The following is a 19,632-nucleotide window of genomic DNA, read 5'->3' as shown; positions in this document are numbered from 1 at the left end:
GTCGGTGGGATAGCTTTGTCTTAGGGCAGAGGTGGGATTAGAGGGTCTCTTCAAGCGATGCGAAACGTCACAGCGCCGCCCCCCCTCCAACCAACGGAAGCTGCTTCGGCAAAAGAATGCAGCATTTAACAAGCACTCAAGGGGGAAAGCCAGCCCCCTTTCCAGCCCAGCACTAAGTGCTAAGTGCCCCCTCTCTCCTCCCACAAGATCCACCACTTCGGCAAATCAGAACGATCACCGGCTGAGAGAGAGAGAACTTCCATCGCCTGATGTGTGGCTAAGTTAAGAACTTAAAAGACTTCACGGGGGTCTCTATCACAAAGCCAGCCCACGCAGGTGTCACGCTGGTTCAATATGGGCTCTTAAGCTCTCAAGAGCTTCCTCTTATTTGCTTCTTTTATGGAGCAAATGAGATACAATTACGAAGGATAACCAGCTCTTCGGCATCTCTGGAAGAAGTTGAAAAGAAAAACACAAGTTTCCAAAAAAAGGGGCACTTCGGGAAGACAGTCTCCGAAGTCCAAATGGGAGAAAAAACATTGGTGGGGAAAGATTTACTCCGTCGTCAGCTCCGTTCACAAACAGCTACCGTATTTTTCGCTCTATAAGACGCACCAGACCACAAGACGCACCTAGTTTTTGGAGGAGGAAAACAAGAAAAAAAAAATTCTGAATCTCAGAAGCCAGAACAGCAAGAGGGATCGCTGCGCAGTGAAAGCAGCAATTCCTCTTGCTGTTCTGGCTTCTGGGATAGCTGCGCAGCCTGCATTCGCTCCATAAGACGCACACACATTTTCCCTTACTTTTTAAGGAGGGAAAAAGTGAGTCTTATAGAGCAAAAAATACGGTAGTCCAAATGGGCAATGGAGATCCCTCAGCTCACATCGCGTCTCGGCCTTCTCCAACCCGGTGCCCTCCAGAAGTTTTGGAGACCCACCATCCTTGTCTCGGGCTCATGAGAGCGGTAGTCCAAAACATCTGGAGGCCCCCAAGTTGGGGAAGGCTGACCTATAAGCAAACAAGAAGAGCCTGCTGTTTCAGGCCAATGGGCCACCTAGTCTAGCACCCTGTTTTCACAGTGGCCAAAGAGATGCCCCTTGTGGGAAACCCAGAAACAGGACCCGAGAACAAGAGCCTTTTCTCCCTGCCTAAGGTTTCCAGCAACTGCCATGTTCTTGTGTTCTTAACATCTGAGTCCCGATGCATAAAATACAATGATCTGCGGTCCCTCCAACGCTCCCTGCAGATTACCACCCATCCAGCCGACAAATTAAATAGCTGACAATTTGCATTGTTTGTGGCTCGCGCCAAGGAATCCAACAGGCAAAGCAAACTCTCTGCAGGGGAGACCAGCGCCATGCCCCTGGCCAAGCAGATTTGGCTGTTTTTCAAAGGCAGGGTGCAGATGAAGGCTCCATTCCTCTCGGTATATGCATATGTCTATGTATGAATGGAGACTTTCGCTCCTGCTGGCCGGTGAGGGAGGCCACGATAATTCCACTGCTGCGTTGTGAATGCTCAGACAGGCGGTTTGGAGAAAGGAAGGGAAGAAGAGAAAATGTCCCATGCAACCCACCCGCCTCCTGAAATTAACAAAGCCAGATAATCTCCACCAGCACAACCCTGCCTGTATTTTTATTTCTGATAAAACCCCACGGAGGAAGTTGAGCGTTTTAGATTGCATTTCCCAGGTAACAGCTGGAAAGCCTCTATTCTTTGAAGGCTCTTTGACCGACTCTCTTTCCCTTTTCGTTCTTAGAGCCCAGTTCTGAATCCTGATCGCTTCGGGGCAGAAGAGACAGGCAACCGTCTGCTTGGGAATATTGTGCTCGCTCAAAGAAGGAGGCAGTCAACACAGAGCTCACACTGCGGCTGCATCTCCCCGCTCCCCGACTGGGGAAGAGCAACATTCCCCTTTTAACATTTCCGTCTTGTGCATGCTCAGGTTGGCGATATTAGCATTAGAACGAGACCCTTGCCATGCCTATAACCTCACAAGGAGAGAACGGTTACCCAATTTCCTCCCGGTTCATTCAGATACAGTCTCAAATTGGCGTCAGCGGAGAAACGAGCCCTTTCGCTTAACAGCTCCTCTCTACTTTCTGTCACGGTGTGCTTTTTAGCCAAACGGAGCGTTCGCATCCCCAATAGAACTCATCGAGCGCAGTGACCGGGTTAGGAGGGAGGCAGGCTCCCTGTTCGCTTCGTCTTCAACGAGTGCCACCCCGCAAGTCTGAATCTCATGGGAAGGATCAGAACACGCCTTTGAGGAAAGCTTCAGGCAACCTCTGGTCGGGATTCTCCGACAGGGGTCAGCAAACTTTTTCAGCAGGGGGCCGGTCCACTGTCCCTCAGACCTTGGGGGGGGGGGGGGATGACGACTATATTTTGAACCAGAGCAGCGCATGGAAACGCCGCTTACCTTCCCGCCGGAGCGCTACCTATTTATCTACTTGCACTGTGACATGCTTTCAAACTGCTAGGTTGGCAGGAGCAGAGACCGAGCAATGGGAGCTCACCCTGTCACGGGGATTCAAACCGCCAACCTTCTGATCGCCAGGTCCTAGGCTCTTTGGTTTAGAGCACAGCGCCACCTGGGTAGACTTGACTAAACAGGAATGTTTTAGCAGGTGCCGTACAGTACAGGTTAATGACTGATTTGCACACACCCAATTGGTGATTGACTGCACATGCGTGCATTGCAGTGACACGGAAGTGGCTGGAAAAGGGTTCGGAGGGGGTTATGCGTGCTCTGCCGTTGCACGCGAAGACCTGGAACACAAGTCCTGTGCAAATCAAGGGTTGTCTGTGCAGCAAAAGGACCTGACTGATATCAATAGTGTTCAGAAAATAATTAAGAGGGAGGTATAAGCCAGGCTACCTCAACCTTGGCCCTCCAGATGTTTTTGGCCTACAACTCCCATGATCCCTAGCTAGCAGGACCAGTGGTCAGGGATGCTGGGAATTGTAGTCTCAAAAAACATCTGCAGGGCCGAGGTTGAGGAAGCCTGGTACAAGCAGTCTTGGAGAACCCAAAAGTTTACATGAGTAGGAAAGTCTTTGGAAAACCTGAGGGCGGGCAAGGGAACCATATGAGAGGGGGAAGGACTGGAGTGTGTTGCAAGGGGGCAGCGTTGAGGCAGGGCACGACACCTCGCACAATTTTGCTGCAGCCGCCCCCCCTGCTGTTAAAAGTGAGAGGCAAATTTGCCCAGCGTACCTGAAATGACAGCGATCTTCCATGACCCGTGCTCTTCCTTCGCGATTCTCTCCGCCTCCTCCATCAGTAGCATCCCAAATCCCTAGAGGAAGGAAGACAAGTGAGTTTGTCTTCAAGCTCACAAGGAACTTGTAATTTAGGGATTAGCAGGGAGTTTGTTTTTAAAAAAATTCTTGCTGGTGGAATTGGGGGACGGAGGTCACAGAAGTACTTGCGGGCGTGAAAAAAGTCAGTGTGGCAGCAGAGATGAATTTTTAAAAACCACTCCAAACATTTCTCTTTTGTTTCCCGAGTAATCTAGAGGTGGTTTTGCTGGGACACTCCAGCTTGCAGTGCAGGAAACTGACGAATACAGAAATTTGAGTTTGGATTTAAAAAATAAAAATAAATAAGGGTTGGGTAAGCTTCAAAGGGCCAGGCCACCTGGCCCCCAGAACCCTCCCCAGGCCACTCCCTTTCCTGCCCTTAAACTCCCATATTGCTCCTCGCTTGTCTGGATGGGGGACAGAGAAAGGTGTGTGCAGTATCCAGCTTGCTACACAGACATAATATTAGCACCTGTGGCTCCGCCCACTTTCACCTCTGGCTCCACCCACTTCTGACATGTGGCCCTTGGGGGGTTGGCCAGAAGGAAATATGGCCCTCAGGTTCGAAAAACGTTCCCTGCCCAGCTTCAACTGAGGCAGCTTTGCCCATGGTCCAAGTTTTAACCTGTTTTCAGACTATTAACTTTTTGAAAGTCTTAGGTCATTATTAACTCTTCTCGTTGATAATTTTATTGTTTGATCCTCTTTCTTTAATTTTTGCAAACTGCTTTGAGGTTTCTCCCCCTTTCTCCGTCAAGTCTTGCAAAATAAAAATAAAATAAATAAAATGGCATCCCAAGCCGTAAACCCGCTTTCAGGAGAGTCTGGCGTTTGCAAACTACTGGCTGGGGTGTTTGCACAATTTGGCCAGCTTGCTTAAAATCTGGAGGCACACACACCCTGCAAAAAACGGCAGTGCAAATCGGCCCAGGAAATCCTGCAAGCCGCAGCTGGGAGGACGATTTGCAATGCCTGGCTTTGCTGTGCCCACAAGGCCAGTGGGAGAGGGTTTCTGAAGGGGGTGCGATCCTGCCTCAAACAAAAAAAGGACCCATCTGCAAGGAACAAGAGCATTATTCCTGCACAACAGGGATATCTCTTATGCTAAACATACCCTTCCCTAGCATACCGTTTTGGGGAAGAAGTGTGTGTGTGTGTTTATTTGAGTGTGTAGGGTGGGGAGTATTCATTTTTAGGGTACTGATGGACGCCCCCCCAATAAACATTCCTTCAGCCCACATTTGTGCGTCATGCGCCCGAGTCTCCATTTCCAATCTATTTCAATTTGTTAGCGCTGGGCTCCAGTCAATTGATTTTCCTCCCCCTTCCACCTTCCACGTGCGTCAACCATTTTTCCGCTCCCGGCTTTTGAAATTTCGCTTTCAGGAGGTAAGCATTCATTTTCTGCTCTCTCTCTCTCTCTCTCTCTCTCTCTCTCTCTTCTCCATACCCCCCCGCCAACCCGCAAATTCCATTTTACCACTTCTGCCTTGTTGCCCGGGGTCATTACTATCAAACAGAAGTTGCATCCTAATGCACATGCAGCCGACAGAGAACGCTTAATTTAAAACAAAACAATTTAAACAAACAAAAAAACCACACATGAAGACAATAGCGAAATTAAAACATCAGCCCCGGAGGATTCAGGTGGAAAGGAAACAAGGACCATTCTTCTACTATACCATCTGAAATTATGATTATGGTTACTGCATTTATTTATATCTTGCCTTCCCCACCTCAGACGCAAGGCAGCTTGCACAAATTAAAACAACGCAGATAAAATGCAGAAAGCATAGAAAAGATTGCAGTCAAAAAAGCAATTGAACTCTAATGGAGTTAAAATAATATAACCCCCCCCCCCCAAAAAAAATGTATTAAAATAGAGATAATAAAAACAGGGCAGTTCTGTTAAGAGACCTTTCTTTAACAATACAGTCAGTTCCCAAAGGCCTGTCGGAGTAAGACTGTCTTCACCTGCCCATTTCAAGTACAGCAAAGAGGGAGCCAGTCGAGCTTCTCTAAGAAGGGAGTTCCAAAGTTCCTTGGAAGGAGCCACCACAGAGAAGGCCCTTGCCCGCCTGTGTCGCAGCCAATAAGGGTGGGTGGGACTGGGAAAAACAATGCTGTCCAGGGTTGTAAAGACTGCGGAGAGAATAATTGGGTGCACTCTTCCCACCTTGGATCAAATCTACGCTTCCAGGTGCCATAAGAAAGCTGCAGAGATAGCGCAGGATAGTGTGCACCCCAGAATGATCTCTTTTAGCTTCTGCCTTCTGGAAGAAGGTGCAGGGTTATAAAGACTAGGACCAGCCGCCTGAGAAACAGTTTCTACCCAAATGTGATTTTGGTTTTAAACGCAGTATAAGGAGTCTCTATGGGAGTGTATTGTATTTTTAAAATGGTATCAGAGTTTTTAGGGGGCTAACCAGGCTGGGATAGCAGGCCTGTTGGTTCTGAATGTCTTATGTAGATTTTTCAATTTCGTTGTTCTGTATGGGACAATGACAATAAAGATTATCGTATTGTCTCGTAAAGTCCCCTCCCTCAAAGACCTCAAAGCCTGGGTGGGTTCCTATGGAAGAATATGGGTAAAATCATAGAACTGTGGAGTTGGAAGGGCACCCAGGGTCATCTAGTCCAACCCCCTGCAATGCCGGAATCACAGCCTGGCCCTAAAAGCCCAAAGCCTGGCCACTGAGGATCATATTCAAGCAGTACCTGTGCTTTGGGATGTTAACTGTGGCATATTAACTCATTTGTGGTCCATGTCTGTGTTTTAACCATTTTTGAAATATTGTTTTTATTCTATTGGAGTTTGATTCCCTTTTAAACCATTTTATATGACTTTTACCTGGGTTTTTATTTATTTATTTGTGTATGCCGCCTTGAGTCCCCACTGCGGAAAAGGCAGGAGATAAGGAATATAACAATGATTTTTATCGCTAACATGCTTTCCACCCTGGGCTCCTTTGGGAGGGAGGGCAGGATGTAAATGAATGAATGAATGAATATCCAACCCTCTCTGGAGCCTAGGAGATACCTGGGGCCATGTCTCAGAGGACAATCTGAGGAACAGGCTGATTCCTTATGCGGCGCTCTGGCTCCTAGCCAGCGCTTCAAACTGTGCCTTGTGGGTTATGTTTATTTGTGGGATTAGGGTTCTCTGGGTCCACCCTGCTGCCAATGAGGCAGAGATTCACCCCAGATAATAATAATAATAATAATAATAATAATAATAATAATAATAATAATTTACAATTTGTACCCCACCCATCTGGCTGGGTTTCCCCAGCCACTCTGGGCGGCTTCCAACAAAGATTAAAAATACAGTGGTACCTCGGGTTACATACACTTCAGGTTACATACACTTCAGGTTACAGACTCTGCTAACGAAGAAATAGTGCTTCAGGTTAAGAACTTTGCTTCAGGATGAGAACAGAAATTGTGCTCCAGTGGCGCAGCGGCAGCAGGAGGCCCCATTAGCTAAAGTGGTGCTTCAGGTTAAGAACAGTTTCAGGTTAAGAACGGACCTCCGGAACGAATTAAGTACTTAACCCGAGGTACCACTGTACATTAAAATGTCACACATTAAAAACGTCCCTGAACAGGGCTGCCTTCAGATGTCTTCTAAAAGTTTGGTATTTATTTTTCTCTTTGACATCTGATGGGAGGGTGTTCCACAGGGCGGGCGCCACTATGGAGAAGGCCCTCTGCCTGGTTCCCTGTAACTTGGCTTCTCGTAGCGAGGGAACCGCCAGAAGGCCCTTGGAGCTGGACCTCAGTGTCCGGGCAGAACGATGGGGGTGGAGACGCTCCTTCAGGTATACAGGACTGAGGCCGTTTAGGGCTTTAAAGGTCAGCACCAACACTCTGAATTGTGCTCGGAAACCTACTGAGAGGCAATGTAGGTCTTTCAAGACCGGTGTTATATGGTCTCGGCGGCCGCCCCCAGCCACCAGTCTAGCTGCCCTTGGGTGCTGTGGTGCCCCATCTCTGGAATATCCACCCAATACATTCACTTGGGTTTTTCCTGGCCTTCGTATGCGCCCAGATCTTTGCTCCAATGTAGTTTCTGCTGTTGAATTTTTTTATCTGTCCTGCTTATAAATTGCTTTATTTCTCTGTTCGCACGTGTCCTCTCTTCTTTGAAAAACAGTAAGATTTTTATCGCCCACTGCTCTCAAGTGCTGAAAAGTGTTGTTAAAAGGAATCTGGTGCAAAATAAGTAACTGGAAGCTAGTGAAGACCTGAATCCTGAAAAAGGCCAATTAACTACCTAGCTGCCAGGCTGCCATTTCTGAATATTCTTCCAAGACGTACAATGCATTGCTCAAGAACATAAAGAGAGCCTTTAGCTGGATCAGACCTATGGCCCATCCATCTCGTCCTCTGTCATCCCCTTCTCCTTGCGCCCTCCCATCTTTCCCAACATCAGGGTCTTCTCCAGGGAGTCTTCTCTTCTCATGAGGTGGCCAAAGTACTGGAGCCTCAGCTTCAGGATCTGTCCTTCCAGTGAGCACTCAGGGCTGATTTCCTTCAGAATGGAGAGGTTTGATCTTCTTGCAGTCCATGGGACTTGAGAGTCTCCTCCAGCACCAGAATTCAAAAGCATCAATTCTTCAGCCATCAACCACCTTTATGGTCCAGCTCTCACTTCCATACATCACTACTGGGAAAATCGTAGCTTTAACTATACGGACCTATATAACTATACGGATATAGGACACAATATAGATTTTAACCTCTGGGAAAAACCTTGGAAAAGCAATTTGAAGTCCACAGCGTGTTATTCCTTGAAGGAAAACTACTTGAAAATGATTCACAGGTGGTATTTAACTCCGAGTAGGCTTGCCAAGATGTACAAGACTGAATCAGGTAAGCGCTGGAGATGCACAGAGGCGGAGGGAACGTTTTTTCATATGTGGTGGACTTGTAAAAGGGTAAAAGAGTATTGGGAAATGATCCCTAATGAATTGAAAAAATGTTTAAAATACTCCCCCCCCCCAAAAAAAAACCCCAGAGTCCTTTCTGTTGGGGATAATTCAGACTGAAATTCCCAGGTGTCAAAAAAGGTTATTTATGTATGCTACTACTGCAGCCCGTGTTTTGTTAGCCCAAAAGTGGAAAACGAGCGAGAAGAATGGCAACTTAAGCCGACAGAATATGCACAGCTTGCAGACTTAACGTAGACAAAAAAGAACATATGTTTAGAGAAGATTGGAAAACGTTTTTTGAATATACAGTGGTACCTCGGTTTACGAACTTAATCCGTTCCAGAAGTCCGTTCTTAAACCGAAACCATTCTTAAACCGAATGGATTTGGATTCCATTCTTAGACCGAGGTAAAGTTCTCAAACCAAGACACTATTTCTGGTTTTGCAGAGTTTATAAACCAAAATTGTTCTTCAGCTGGACTGTTCTTAAACCGAGGTACCACTGTATGGGCAATAACTGTGTACACCTGAAAAGTTTGGCAGCATTAAGATAAATTCAACAGTGTAAATAAGTTTTGATGGATGCAATAAGGCAGGGGTGGCCAACTCCCAAGAGACTGCGATCTACTCACAAAGTTAAAAACTGGCAGTGATTGACCCCTTTTGGGGGGGTTCGGGTCAAAGTTGTTGAGTTTTTCCAGGGAGGAGATAAAATGTTGAGCTTTTTTTAGGGGAGCCACAGTTGTTCAGCTTCTTTGTGGGGAGCCAATGATCTACCAGTGATCTACAACAGACGTTCAGTGATCTACCGGTAGATCACGATCTACCTGTTGGACATGCCTGCAATAAGGGAATACTGAATGGCTTAGTTTTTGTAAAATATGCAGCGATTTATGATACGCAAAATGAACCATGGAAAGGGAAGAAGGGAAGTCACTGATATTTTAGGGATGTTAAAATGAGTGCTGTATTTTAAATTGTACACAGACAATTAATTAAAAATTATATACCGTATTTTTCACACTATAGTATTTTTCGCTCTATAGGACGCACCTTGTTTTAGAGGGGGAGAACAAGGAAAAAAAATTCTCCCCCTCTCTGCGCAGCACCCCTTCAGCAAAGCGGCAGGAGAAACGGAGCCCCTTCCATTTCTCTTCCTGCTTAGCTGAAGGGGCACCTGAAGCCTCCGGAGCGCAGTGGGAGCTCCTGCTGCGCTCCGGAGGCTTCAGGCGGCTATCTTTGAAGCCTCCAGAGTGCGGTGGGAGTGCTCCCACTGCGCTTCGGAGGCTTCGCGTTGCTATCGCTGAAGCCAAGGAGCCTGCATTCGCTCCATAGGACGCACACACACTTCCCCTTAATTTTTGGAGGGGAAAATGTGTGTCTTATAGAGCGAAAAATACGGTATATAGGCAAGCTTCAGGTACCTGGTGCTGGAATTTCAAGGGGTCGCGGCTGCTGACGGGGACCACGCTCCCGTAGACGTGGAGCTCTCGGACGATGGAGACGCCCCCCTTCAGCTCCGCCCGGAACGTCTCCTCCGAGCACTTCCGCAAGCGCAGCAGGCCGATCAGGATGTCCTGCTCAGGGTCCTCATAGGATAGGAAGGTCTCCCAGCCGCCATTGGCCACGTAGTCTCTCCGGATCAGTTCAACCTGTTCGAAAGAGAGGAAGAGGAGGAGAAAGGCCTGAGCTGACTTAAAAAAAAAATAAAAAATTGAGATGGCAACCACGGGGGTGATCATAATTGTGCAGCCCACGAAGGAGCCCAAAGTCAATTTCACGGCCATGCAGGCAATTGTCTGCGTGGGGCTTTGAGCGAAGCGTTTGTATGTGTGTGTGTGTCTGTGTTTGTGTGAAATCGCTTCACGTTCGTCCGCCTCGCTGCAGATGGATTTTCAGCAGCATCAGATAAGAGCTGAAGGTGAGATTATTGTATTTTCACACAAGGGAAGCTGGTGTTGGAACTTTAAATGAGAAAGCATTTGTAGAAATCACACACCCATGCTTCTCAAAGACCCTTGGTAGGTCAGGCATACAAGGAAAAATGTCCTGAACATTGCCAACATTAAGAGAGAGAGAGAGAGAAGAAAAAACAACAACAGAAGGGTCCAGACCATAAGACCCTTCATGGCCTGCCAGGATCACTTATGCTCGATCAATCTTGCACAACTCTGTAACCTCCAGATGTTTTGACTGATTGATCTGAATTTATTTCACCTGTTTCTCTGCCACTTTCAACTCAAACGAATCCCAAAGCAGCTTACTGTATTGTAATATTTTATTGGAAGCTGCCCAGAGTGTCTGAGGAAGCCCAGCCAGATGGGCGGGGTATAAATAACAAATTATTATTATTATTACAATCAATGATCAGCAGCAATATAATGAGACGTCCCAAGTACAGCCTAAATCATGGGTTGGCAAACTAAGGCCCGGGGGCCGGATCCGGCCCAACTGCCTTCTGGATCCGGCCTGCAGACGGTCTGGGAATTGCTGTGTGGATTTTGTTCGTTCTGGCTGCGCCATTTTTTTCCTGCGCCATTCCATTCCCCCACCACACACACACCGCGGCGGCGTCTCCTCCCTCTCTCCTCCTGGCTTCTCCCCGGCCTGCCTAGAGGAGGAAGGGGGCTGGGCTTTGTTGAGCCGCAGTTGGCTGAGCACCATTTTTAGCAGCTCCTCTCCAGATGTCAAGTCCTGCAGGGCCACAGTCTCTTGGGACAGAGCGTTCCACCAGATCAGGGCCCGGCCAAAAAAGCCCTGGCTCTGGTTGAGGCCAGCCTAACCTCTTATGCCACTGCTCCAAGCTAAACACACCCAACTCCCTCAGCTGTTCCTCACAAGGCTTGGTTTCCAGATCCTTGATCCAGTTGGTCTCCACTCTCTGCACAGTTTCCAGCTTGTCAAGACCTTTCTTAAACTGTGGCACAGTCTGACCCCCTCCATCGGTGATCCTCATAGAACTCTAGCCCAATGGCTGCCATTAATTTGACTCTGAACTGATTTTAGAATGAATTGATTTTAGAATGTATTTCAATTAAATGATTATGATTTTATGTAAACTCTGTTATTTTTACTGTTGTTAGCCGCTCTGAGCCCGGCTTCGGCTGGGGAGGGTGGGATATAAATAGGTAAAAGGTAAAGGTACCCCTGCCCGTACGGGCCAGTCTTGCCAGACTCTAGGGTTGTGCGCTCATCTCACTCTATAGGCCAGGAGCCAGCGCTGTCCGCAGACACTTCCGGGTAACATGGCCAGCGTGACCAAGCTACTCTGGCGAGCCAGAGCCGCACACGGAAACGTCGTTTACCTTCCCGCTAGTAAGCGGTCCCTATTTATCTACTTGCACCCGGGGGTGCTTTCGAACTGCTAGGTTGGCAGGCGCTGGGACCGAGCAGCGGGAGCGCACCCCGTGGGGATTCGAACCACCGACCATGCGATCGGCAAGTCCTAGGCGCTGAGGTTTTACCCACAGTGCCACCCGCGTCCCTGCAGGATATAAATAAATTATATTATCAAAAAAAAATATTATTATTATCAATATTATTAGTCATCTACTAATATCTGAAGGGCTGTCACGTGGAAGATGGCACAAACTTGTTTTTTCCTGCTCCAGGGGTCGGTCCTGAACCAATGGATTCAAATGACAAGAAAGGAGATCATGACTAAACTTTTGGAAGGACTTTCTGGTGGTAGGAGCTGTTTGGTGGTGGGGACGCACTTTCTCAGGAGGCGGGGGACTCTCCTGCATTGGCGGTTTTTAAGCAGAGGTTGGATGGTTCATCTATCAGGGAGACTTTAGCTGCGATTCCTGCATCGCAGGGGGGTCGGACTAGATGACCCTCGGGGTCCCTTCCAACTCTACACTTTTATGATTCTTCCTCTCTTGGGCTCCCTGTCTCAGTGTTCACAAAAAAATAATTTTGATGTGGTTTTATGAAAAATCACACATATACACACACACATGGAGCGAGGCCCGCTGAGAAGGAACAAGTCTTACCTGATAAGGTCTCACTTTGTGATGAATCTCTTGAATTCCGACCTCTCTTGTCCTCACATCGCGACACTAGATGGGGGGAAAGGAGAGAGGCAGGTGGCAATTATGCAAGGGAGAGACAGACAGGATAAGGGACACTGCATTCCCCATAATCACCCCCAGAGTTAAGATGAAGTTGGGATAGAGTTCTTAACCCCATCATTTCATACGGGGAGGCTTCAAAATAAAAATGCCCACTGATCCGTCCCTAATGAATCTCTGGGAAAAACAACAGCCCAATCCTTGGTGTTTTAAGATGCAAAAAAGGACATACTGATTGGCATCGGTTTCACTGAGCAAATATGCATCTCAGGAGGAAATGTGCCATTTGATGTAAAGCGCCAAGGCACAGAATGAGGTGCTAACTCTCACTGTGTTCCATGCTGGAGAGATATGGAATTGGAAGGCGGAGCAGTAATATAATGTACAGCAGAGAAACTCTTGAGCAAGTTCCTTCGGAATGCAGTAGGAGGCTATTAATGACAATTTCTAGGCGCAGAAATCTGATGTGAGTACAGTGGTACTTCGGGTTACATACACTTCAGGTTACAGACTCCGCTAACCCAGAAAAAGTGCTTCAGGTTAAGAACTTTGCTTCAGGATGAGAACAGAAATCGTGCTCCGGCGGCGCGGCAGCAGCAGGAGGCCCCATTAGCTAAAGTGGTGCTTCAGGTTAAGAACAGTTTCAGGTTAAGAACGGACCTCTGGAACGAATTAAGTACTTAACCCGAGGTACCACTGTAATAGGGAGGACATCAAAAGAGTCCCCTATCTAGAACACCTTGACCTATCAGGCAAGGCAAACCACCTGCCCTTGGTACCTTGACCTGTGACATCTTCAAACTATTATAGATAGGCATGGACAACTCTCACCAGCCCAAACTACCGGCCATACAGCCTGGCACTGACGGCAGTTTGTGTCCGAAAACATCTGGAAGGCCACATGATAGCCATCCTGCCCTACAAGATCAAGTTCACAGCTTGGGAATGCTGTTAGTTCTGGCTCTTCAGGTGATAGATCTGATAGAGCAGCTTATGCTGGTGACACCAGCTGTGACCCTTCTGGGAGAGAGGAAGTCTGGCCACTTGTAACCTGAAGGTTTGCAGAACTTGATTCAGGTAGGCAACCGTGCTGGTCTGATGCTGTCAATATATATATATATAAATAAAAAAATTGTCCAGTAGCACCTTAAAGCTAAAGGGACCCCTGACCATTAGGTCCTGTCGTGACCGACTCTGGGGTTGCGGCGCTCATCTCACTTTACTGGCCAAGGGAGCCGGCGTACAGCTTCCTGGTCATGTGGCCAGCATGACTAAGCCGCTTCTGGCGAACCAGAGCAGTGCATGGAAACGCCGTTTACCTTCCCGCCAGAGCGGTACCTATTTATCTACTTGCACTTTGGCATGCTTTCGAACTGCTAGGTTGGCAGGAGCAGGGACCGAGCAACAGGAGCTCACCCCGTCACGGGGATTTGAACCGCCAACCTTCTGATCAGCAAGTCCTAGGCTCTGTGGTTTAACCCACAGCGCCACCCGCATCCCTCCAGTAGCACCTTAGAGACCAACTAAGTTTGTTCTTGGTATAAGCTTTCGTGTGCATGCACACTTCTTCAGATACCTTGAATGCAGAACTTGAATAAGACCGCTGCAGTGCTCTGTATGTTGAGCTGCCCTTGAAGACCACCTAGAAGTTTCTGGTGGTCCAGAACTTCACTGCAGGAGGCTTGATTGGGACTGGTCCAAAGGGTCATAACATATCGGGCCAGTTCCTAACAACCTACGTGGGCTACCTGAAGATCTGGAGCAGGTCAAAGGGTTGGTTTAACCCAGCATCACCTGTCCCCACATGGCTCAGGTGCTGCTGTCTCTTGGTCACCACCCATTTCACCCCACGGGAAGGATTGGCTGTTGAACTTGGAGAGCCCCGCATGGGGCAAGCCTTTCATCCTTCCAGCACAAGGCAAAAAACCTTTTCCTATTTATCCGAATTTGCTATCTGCTTTTTTGTTTATGGCCGCTGCCATTTTCAGCTGCGCCATTATAATCTGATGACGCTCTTGTTGTTTTGTTTCTAATTGCAAGCCATTCCGAGAGCTTGACTGTGAGCCGGTGGGCAGGATATTAATCTTCATACGTACATAAATGAATGAGGAAGCGGGAGAAAATGTCTTTGCCTGCAGAAAAGCAGATGGAGTGAAACCAGTGTGCGGACGGGATCTGTGATCTAAGGGGGTCTTCCCCAACCGGGTGCCCTCTGGAGGTTTTGGTCTACAATTCCCTTCAGCCCCAGCCACCAGAGCTGTGTCAGGGCCCCAGGGCAGACTCTGCGATTAAGATCTCCTCTGCACTCACACACCAGTTCTGCGTTCTTGATCTGGAAGAAGCAGCGAGCGCAGAATGCTGCAGTGCAATTGCTGATGGGAGCAAGGCATTGTCAGCATATAACGCCTGTGCTCAGAGGTTTGCGCCGGCTGCCGATTTGCTACTGGGCCAGATTTGAGGTGTTACTATGAGTATGCAAAGCCCATAGCAACTTGAGACCAGATCACGTGCAAGATCCTCTTGCCCCAAATGCACCCATTCAAACCCTTCATTTATCTGCAGAACTGGCACGGTTACAGGTACCACGCAAGACCCGTTCTGCATTTGCAACAACTTGGTCTTTTAGTGTGGCAGCACCTACACTTGGGAACTCCCTGCCTCTTGACACCAAGGCAGGCGCCTTCCGTGTACTCTTTTCGGTGCCTGCAAAAAACATCCTCGTCTAGGCAAGCCTGCCCAAATGTTTTAGAAAGCTGGTGTGAGTTTTATTCCGCTTTTAGTCTACTGTTATGTTAACTTCTCAAAGTGTCTTTAACTGTTATTTTTTCTTAGTGACAATTTTATTGTTTCATTTTTTTTCTATGTTGCTTTGAGGTTTTTTTTGGTTTGCTTTTATAATTGAGTGTTGTATAAATTTTATGACGTGCATGTCTGGATTTGATCCGTAGAGACTTCTCTTCCGATTGTAAGAGCAACGAGCCTTCAGGTGCCCCGGCTGAGTTTGACGAGGGAGGGCAAGATGGCATAGTGCCCAAAAGACCATGCAAAATTTGGCAATGTTTCCCTGCCCCCTGTCCACAAGCTCTTGCTGGGTGGGGGACTGCGGCTTGCGACCCTACTCTTGTACCATTGCTGGGAACAAAGCACACTTCACGTGGGAGTCAGTTCATCTCTGGAACAGGCAGGAAGGAGAAATCAGAGAAGCTCGATTGGAACATCACATTTTACCTCCGTCCCCAGGTCTTTCATCCTGGCCAGAGCGAGTTCCCTCAAGTTACCGTGCTCTACTCCAGAACTGACGAGGGGCATCGGAATATCTCTGAAAGCAAGACATTAAGAAAAGGATTACAAACAGGGATATACCCACAAATCATTGACAAGTTTTCCACTGGCAATGGAAGTATGCCAAATAATAATAATAATAATAATAATAATAATAATAATAATAATAATAATAAATTTATATCCCGCCCTCCCCAGCCGAAGCCGGGCTCAGAGCGGCTAACAACAATAAAAGTAACACAGCATTCTAAAATCAATTCATTCTAAGATCAATTCAGAATCAAATTAATGGCAACCATTGGGCTAGAGTTCTATGAGGATTACCAAAGGAGGGGGTCAGGCTGTGCCTTGGCCAAAGGCCTGGTGGAACAGCTCTGTCTTGCAGGCCCTGCGGAAAGATGTCAAGTCCCGCAGGGCCCTAGTCTCTTGGCACAGAGCGTTCCACCAGGTCGGGGCTACAGCTGAAAAAGTCCTGGCTCTGGTTGAGGTCAGCCTAACCTCTCTGTGGCCTGGAACCTCCAAGATGTTTTTGTTTGAAGACTGTAAGGTCCTCCGTGGGACATACCAGGAGAGGCGGTCCTGTACGTACGAGGGTTCTAGGCCGTATAGGGCTTTAAAGGTGCTGAGCAATACAAGTGGTTTGAGGGCATTTGGGTTACACTTGGGTCCTGCTTGCAACCATCTGGTTGACCACTGGGCCTGATGGACTCTAGGCTCCATCAACAGAAGTACAGTGTCAGGATCAAGGGAAGTCATAGTCCCGCTCTATTCTGCCTTGGCCAGACCCCACCTGGAATCCCGTGTCCAGCTCTGCGCACTGCCATTTAAGGAGGATATTGACAAGCTGGAAAGTGTTCAGAGGAGGGCGACCAAGAGGATCAAAGAATCTGGAAACCAAGCCCTATGAGGAACGGTTGAGAGAGTTGGGTGTGTTTAGCCTGGAAAAGGGGAGGCTGAGAGGGGATATGAGAGCCACCTTCAAATATCTCAAGGGATGGAAGAGGGAGCAAGCTTGTTTTCTTCTGCTCTGGAGGGTGGGACTCGAACCAGTGGATTCAAGTAAACAAGAAAGGAGATTCTAACTAAATCTTAGGAAGAACTTTGTAACCGTCAGAGCTGTTTGACAGTGGAACGGACTCCCTTGGAAGGTCTCTCCTCCATCGGAGGTTTGTAAACAGGTGCCACCTGTCAGGTGTTTTTTAGCTTCGATTCCTCCATTGCGGGGGATTGGACTGGATGACCCCCAAGGTCCCTTCCAGCTCTACAACTCTGTGTTTCTGTGACTTCCCCAAGCCTCCATCCTTCCATCTGAGCCACCGCACAAGTGATTCTCACAGTGGCAAATAATTGTAAAAAGATCAGGGGGACGTCCGTTGTTAGAGGCCAACAACTTCCTAAGCTTGCTGGGGTCTCCTTCAACTTGTTGCATGCTTTGTTCCATCCCAAGGACGAACCATCTAAATTCAGGCTTCCTCAGCCCTCCAGATGTTTTGAGACTACAGTTCCCATCATCCCTGATCACTGGTCCTGCTAGCTAGGGATCACGGGAGTTGTAGGCCAAAAACATCTGGAGGGCCGAGGTTGAGGAAGCCTGAACTAATTGCTATGTTCTCGATACAGCATTGGCTTGGGGTAAGTCGATTTTACTTCTGATTCACACCAGACTCCGTGGAAGAAAGTTACAGATCTATGGCGCTCTAGAATCAAGACGGACACAGACAAACCTCCCACTTGTTATCCAAACCTGTGGATGTTCTCTTTTCTTCCTACTTGTAAAGCTCTCTTAAGTGGATCATTGTGAAGCAAGGCGCTCCCGAGCGAGGCAAGACGTCCTGATGCATTTTAAAAACTCTTCTCCGTGACAAAAACACTGGCTGCACATTACAGTCTGGGGGGCAGCGTGACAATTGGCAAAAGGACCCTCTACAAAAGGACAGTCAGCAGAGACTGATGGAGAAGTTGAGGGAAACAGCCAGTCGCCGGCAAATCGTTAGCTTAGTTGATTTGGGGCAGTGGTGAGTGATAATTTAGGCCTCACAGACGTTGTAAGTCTGGAAGAAGAACATTTGAGGCTGCCGGGGGGGGGGGGGCGGGACTCAGCACCACTTCTGGCTGTTCACAAGGAATCAGGCCCAGCGGTCCAGACCCTCATCCAGAACCCTCTTCCCACTCCCTGTGGAGTATCGCGTCAGGTTTAAGGCGGTGGTTTTGACCTTTAAAGCCCTTTGTGGCTTCAGGCTCTCGCATTTATGGGACTGCCTCTCCTGGTCTGCCCCGCAGAGGACCTTAAGGTCCATGAACAACCATAGTTTAGAGGTCCCAGGTCGTAAAGAAGTCAGATTATCCTCCACCAGGGCCAGGGCCTTCTCAGTGGTGGCTCCAACCTGGTGGAATCCTCTGTCCCATGAGACTAGGGCCCTGCAGGATTTAACTTCCTTCTGCAGGGCCTGTAAGACAGAGCTATAACTCCCGGCTTTCAATTTGAACTTAGTTTGAGCTTTTATCCCACTTCTTTCCCTCCCCCTCCCCTTTTTATGAAGATTACCCGCTCTGGGATCCCACAGCTAATTCTCCCCTGACTTCCTCGCTGGCCCAAATGGGACTAATTTAGCCAGCACAAGGAGAAGGGGACGACAGAGGATGAGATGGTTGGACAGTGTTCTCGAAGCTACCAGCATGAGTTTGACCAAACTGCTGGAGGCAGTGGAAGACAGGAGGGCCTGGCGTGCTCTGGTCCAGGGGGTCACGAAGAGGCGGACACGACTAAATGACTAAACAACAATAACCCTGGTGATCATCTAATGTTTATTGGATGGATTTCACCCCTGAATTGATTTTTGATTTTATTGTTATTCACGTTTTATACCGTATTTTATGCTGCTTTTAGTAGCATCAATTAAGTGTTCTAAATTTGTTGTTAGCCGCCCTGAGCCCGGTTTTCTGAACCGGGAAGGCATGAGTTATAAATAAAAATGTATTTATTTATTTATTTATATTCTCTCAGTGACCAGCCGGATGCCTATGGGAAGCAGGATCCATGCACAAGGGCATTCCTCCTCTCCTGTTGTTTCCAACAACTGGTCTGCTGACTTCAGAGGCATTCTGCCTGCGGGGAAACCTTTCTGTGTGCATACAAAGGGAGGCAGGACACAGCCATTCTCTCTCCTCCTCCATGAATCTGTCTAATCCTCTTCTAGGTTGGCGGCCATTGCCGTCTCCTGAGGAAGAGAGTTTGACGGTTTAACTATAAACTGTGTGAAGCCCTTTCTTTTTTCATTCTGCTCTAAAATTTTCCAACATTCAACTTCACTGGGTGCCCACAAATTCCAGTGCTAGGAGAGAGGGAGAAAGAATGCCTCCTTTTATCATTTCTCCACGCCAGGAATAATTTTATAATCAAGACACAAGATCTACCCACCCTGGAAGAATGGCAGATGAAGGTGATGGACTATATGGAACTGGCGGAGATGACTGGCAGAATCCGAGACCAGGGAGAAGAGTCGGTGGAAGAAGATTGGAAGAAATTTAAAGACTATCTACAGAAATGCTGCAAAATTAATGAATGTTAGAATGATGTTGGAATGAAGTTAAGTGGTTTTAGCAGCAATGTTATTAAGGTCTATGTAAAAATGGATTGTTAATAGATGTGAACTTGAAGTAATAATATACTAAGATAAAGGATTAAGATAAGAACAAAGAGGGAAAGGATTTGCTGAATTAACTAATTGAACTGGAATGCAAAAAAGGGAGGTGTGAGGAAACAAGTGAATGAAAGACAAGATATGGAAAGACTGAATTGTTTTTAATTGTTATTCTATTTTTTCTGTTTTTTGTATTTTCTTTTTTCTACTTTTCTTGTATTATTGTAATTTTGTCTGAAACTTTAATAAATATTATTTTTTTAAAAAAGGAATAATTTTATAATCTATCACATACCCTTCTTACTCAAATATTTCCCTGCCCCCCCCAAAAAACCCTATGAAGTTCCAACTGTTGTAACCCTTAGTCGCAGAAGAGAATTGATTTTTTTGTGTCGC

General features: G+C 47.4%; 1 protein-coding gene across 1 annotated transcript in view; it reads right to left on the bottom strand.

Annotated features, from left to right (window-relative positions):
* ELP3 (elongator acetyltransferase complex subunit 3) overlaps positions 1-19,632 on the bottom strand; it is a 98,706-nt gene that overhangs the window by 16,385 nt on the left and 62,689 nt on the right. Inside the window, exons 11-14 of the mRNA XM_077925378.1 lie at positions 15,542-15,632; positions 12,236-12,301; positions 9,665-9,892; positions 3,221-3,302 (exon numbers count right to left, since the gene is read on the bottom strand). Coding sequence (XP_077781504.1) covers positions 3,221-3,302; positions 9,665-9,892; positions 12,236-12,301; positions 15,542-15,632 — 467 coding nt within the window. The remainder of the gene's footprint in view (positions 1-3,220; positions 3,303-9,664; positions 9,893-12,235; positions 12,302-15,541; positions 15,633-19,632) is intronic.

Source organism: Podarcis muralis, chromosome 3 (genome assembly GCF_964188315.1).
Source record: "Podarcis muralis chromosome 3, rPodMur119.hap1.1, whole genome shotgun sequence".
In the NCBI taxonomy this organism is placed as follows: domain Eukaryota; kingdom Metazoa; phylum Chordata; class Lepidosauria; order Squamata; family Lacertidae; genus Podarcis; species Podarcis muralis.
Note: the sequence above shows the minus strand (reverse complement) of the source record. Positions and strands in the feature narration are given on the sequence as shown.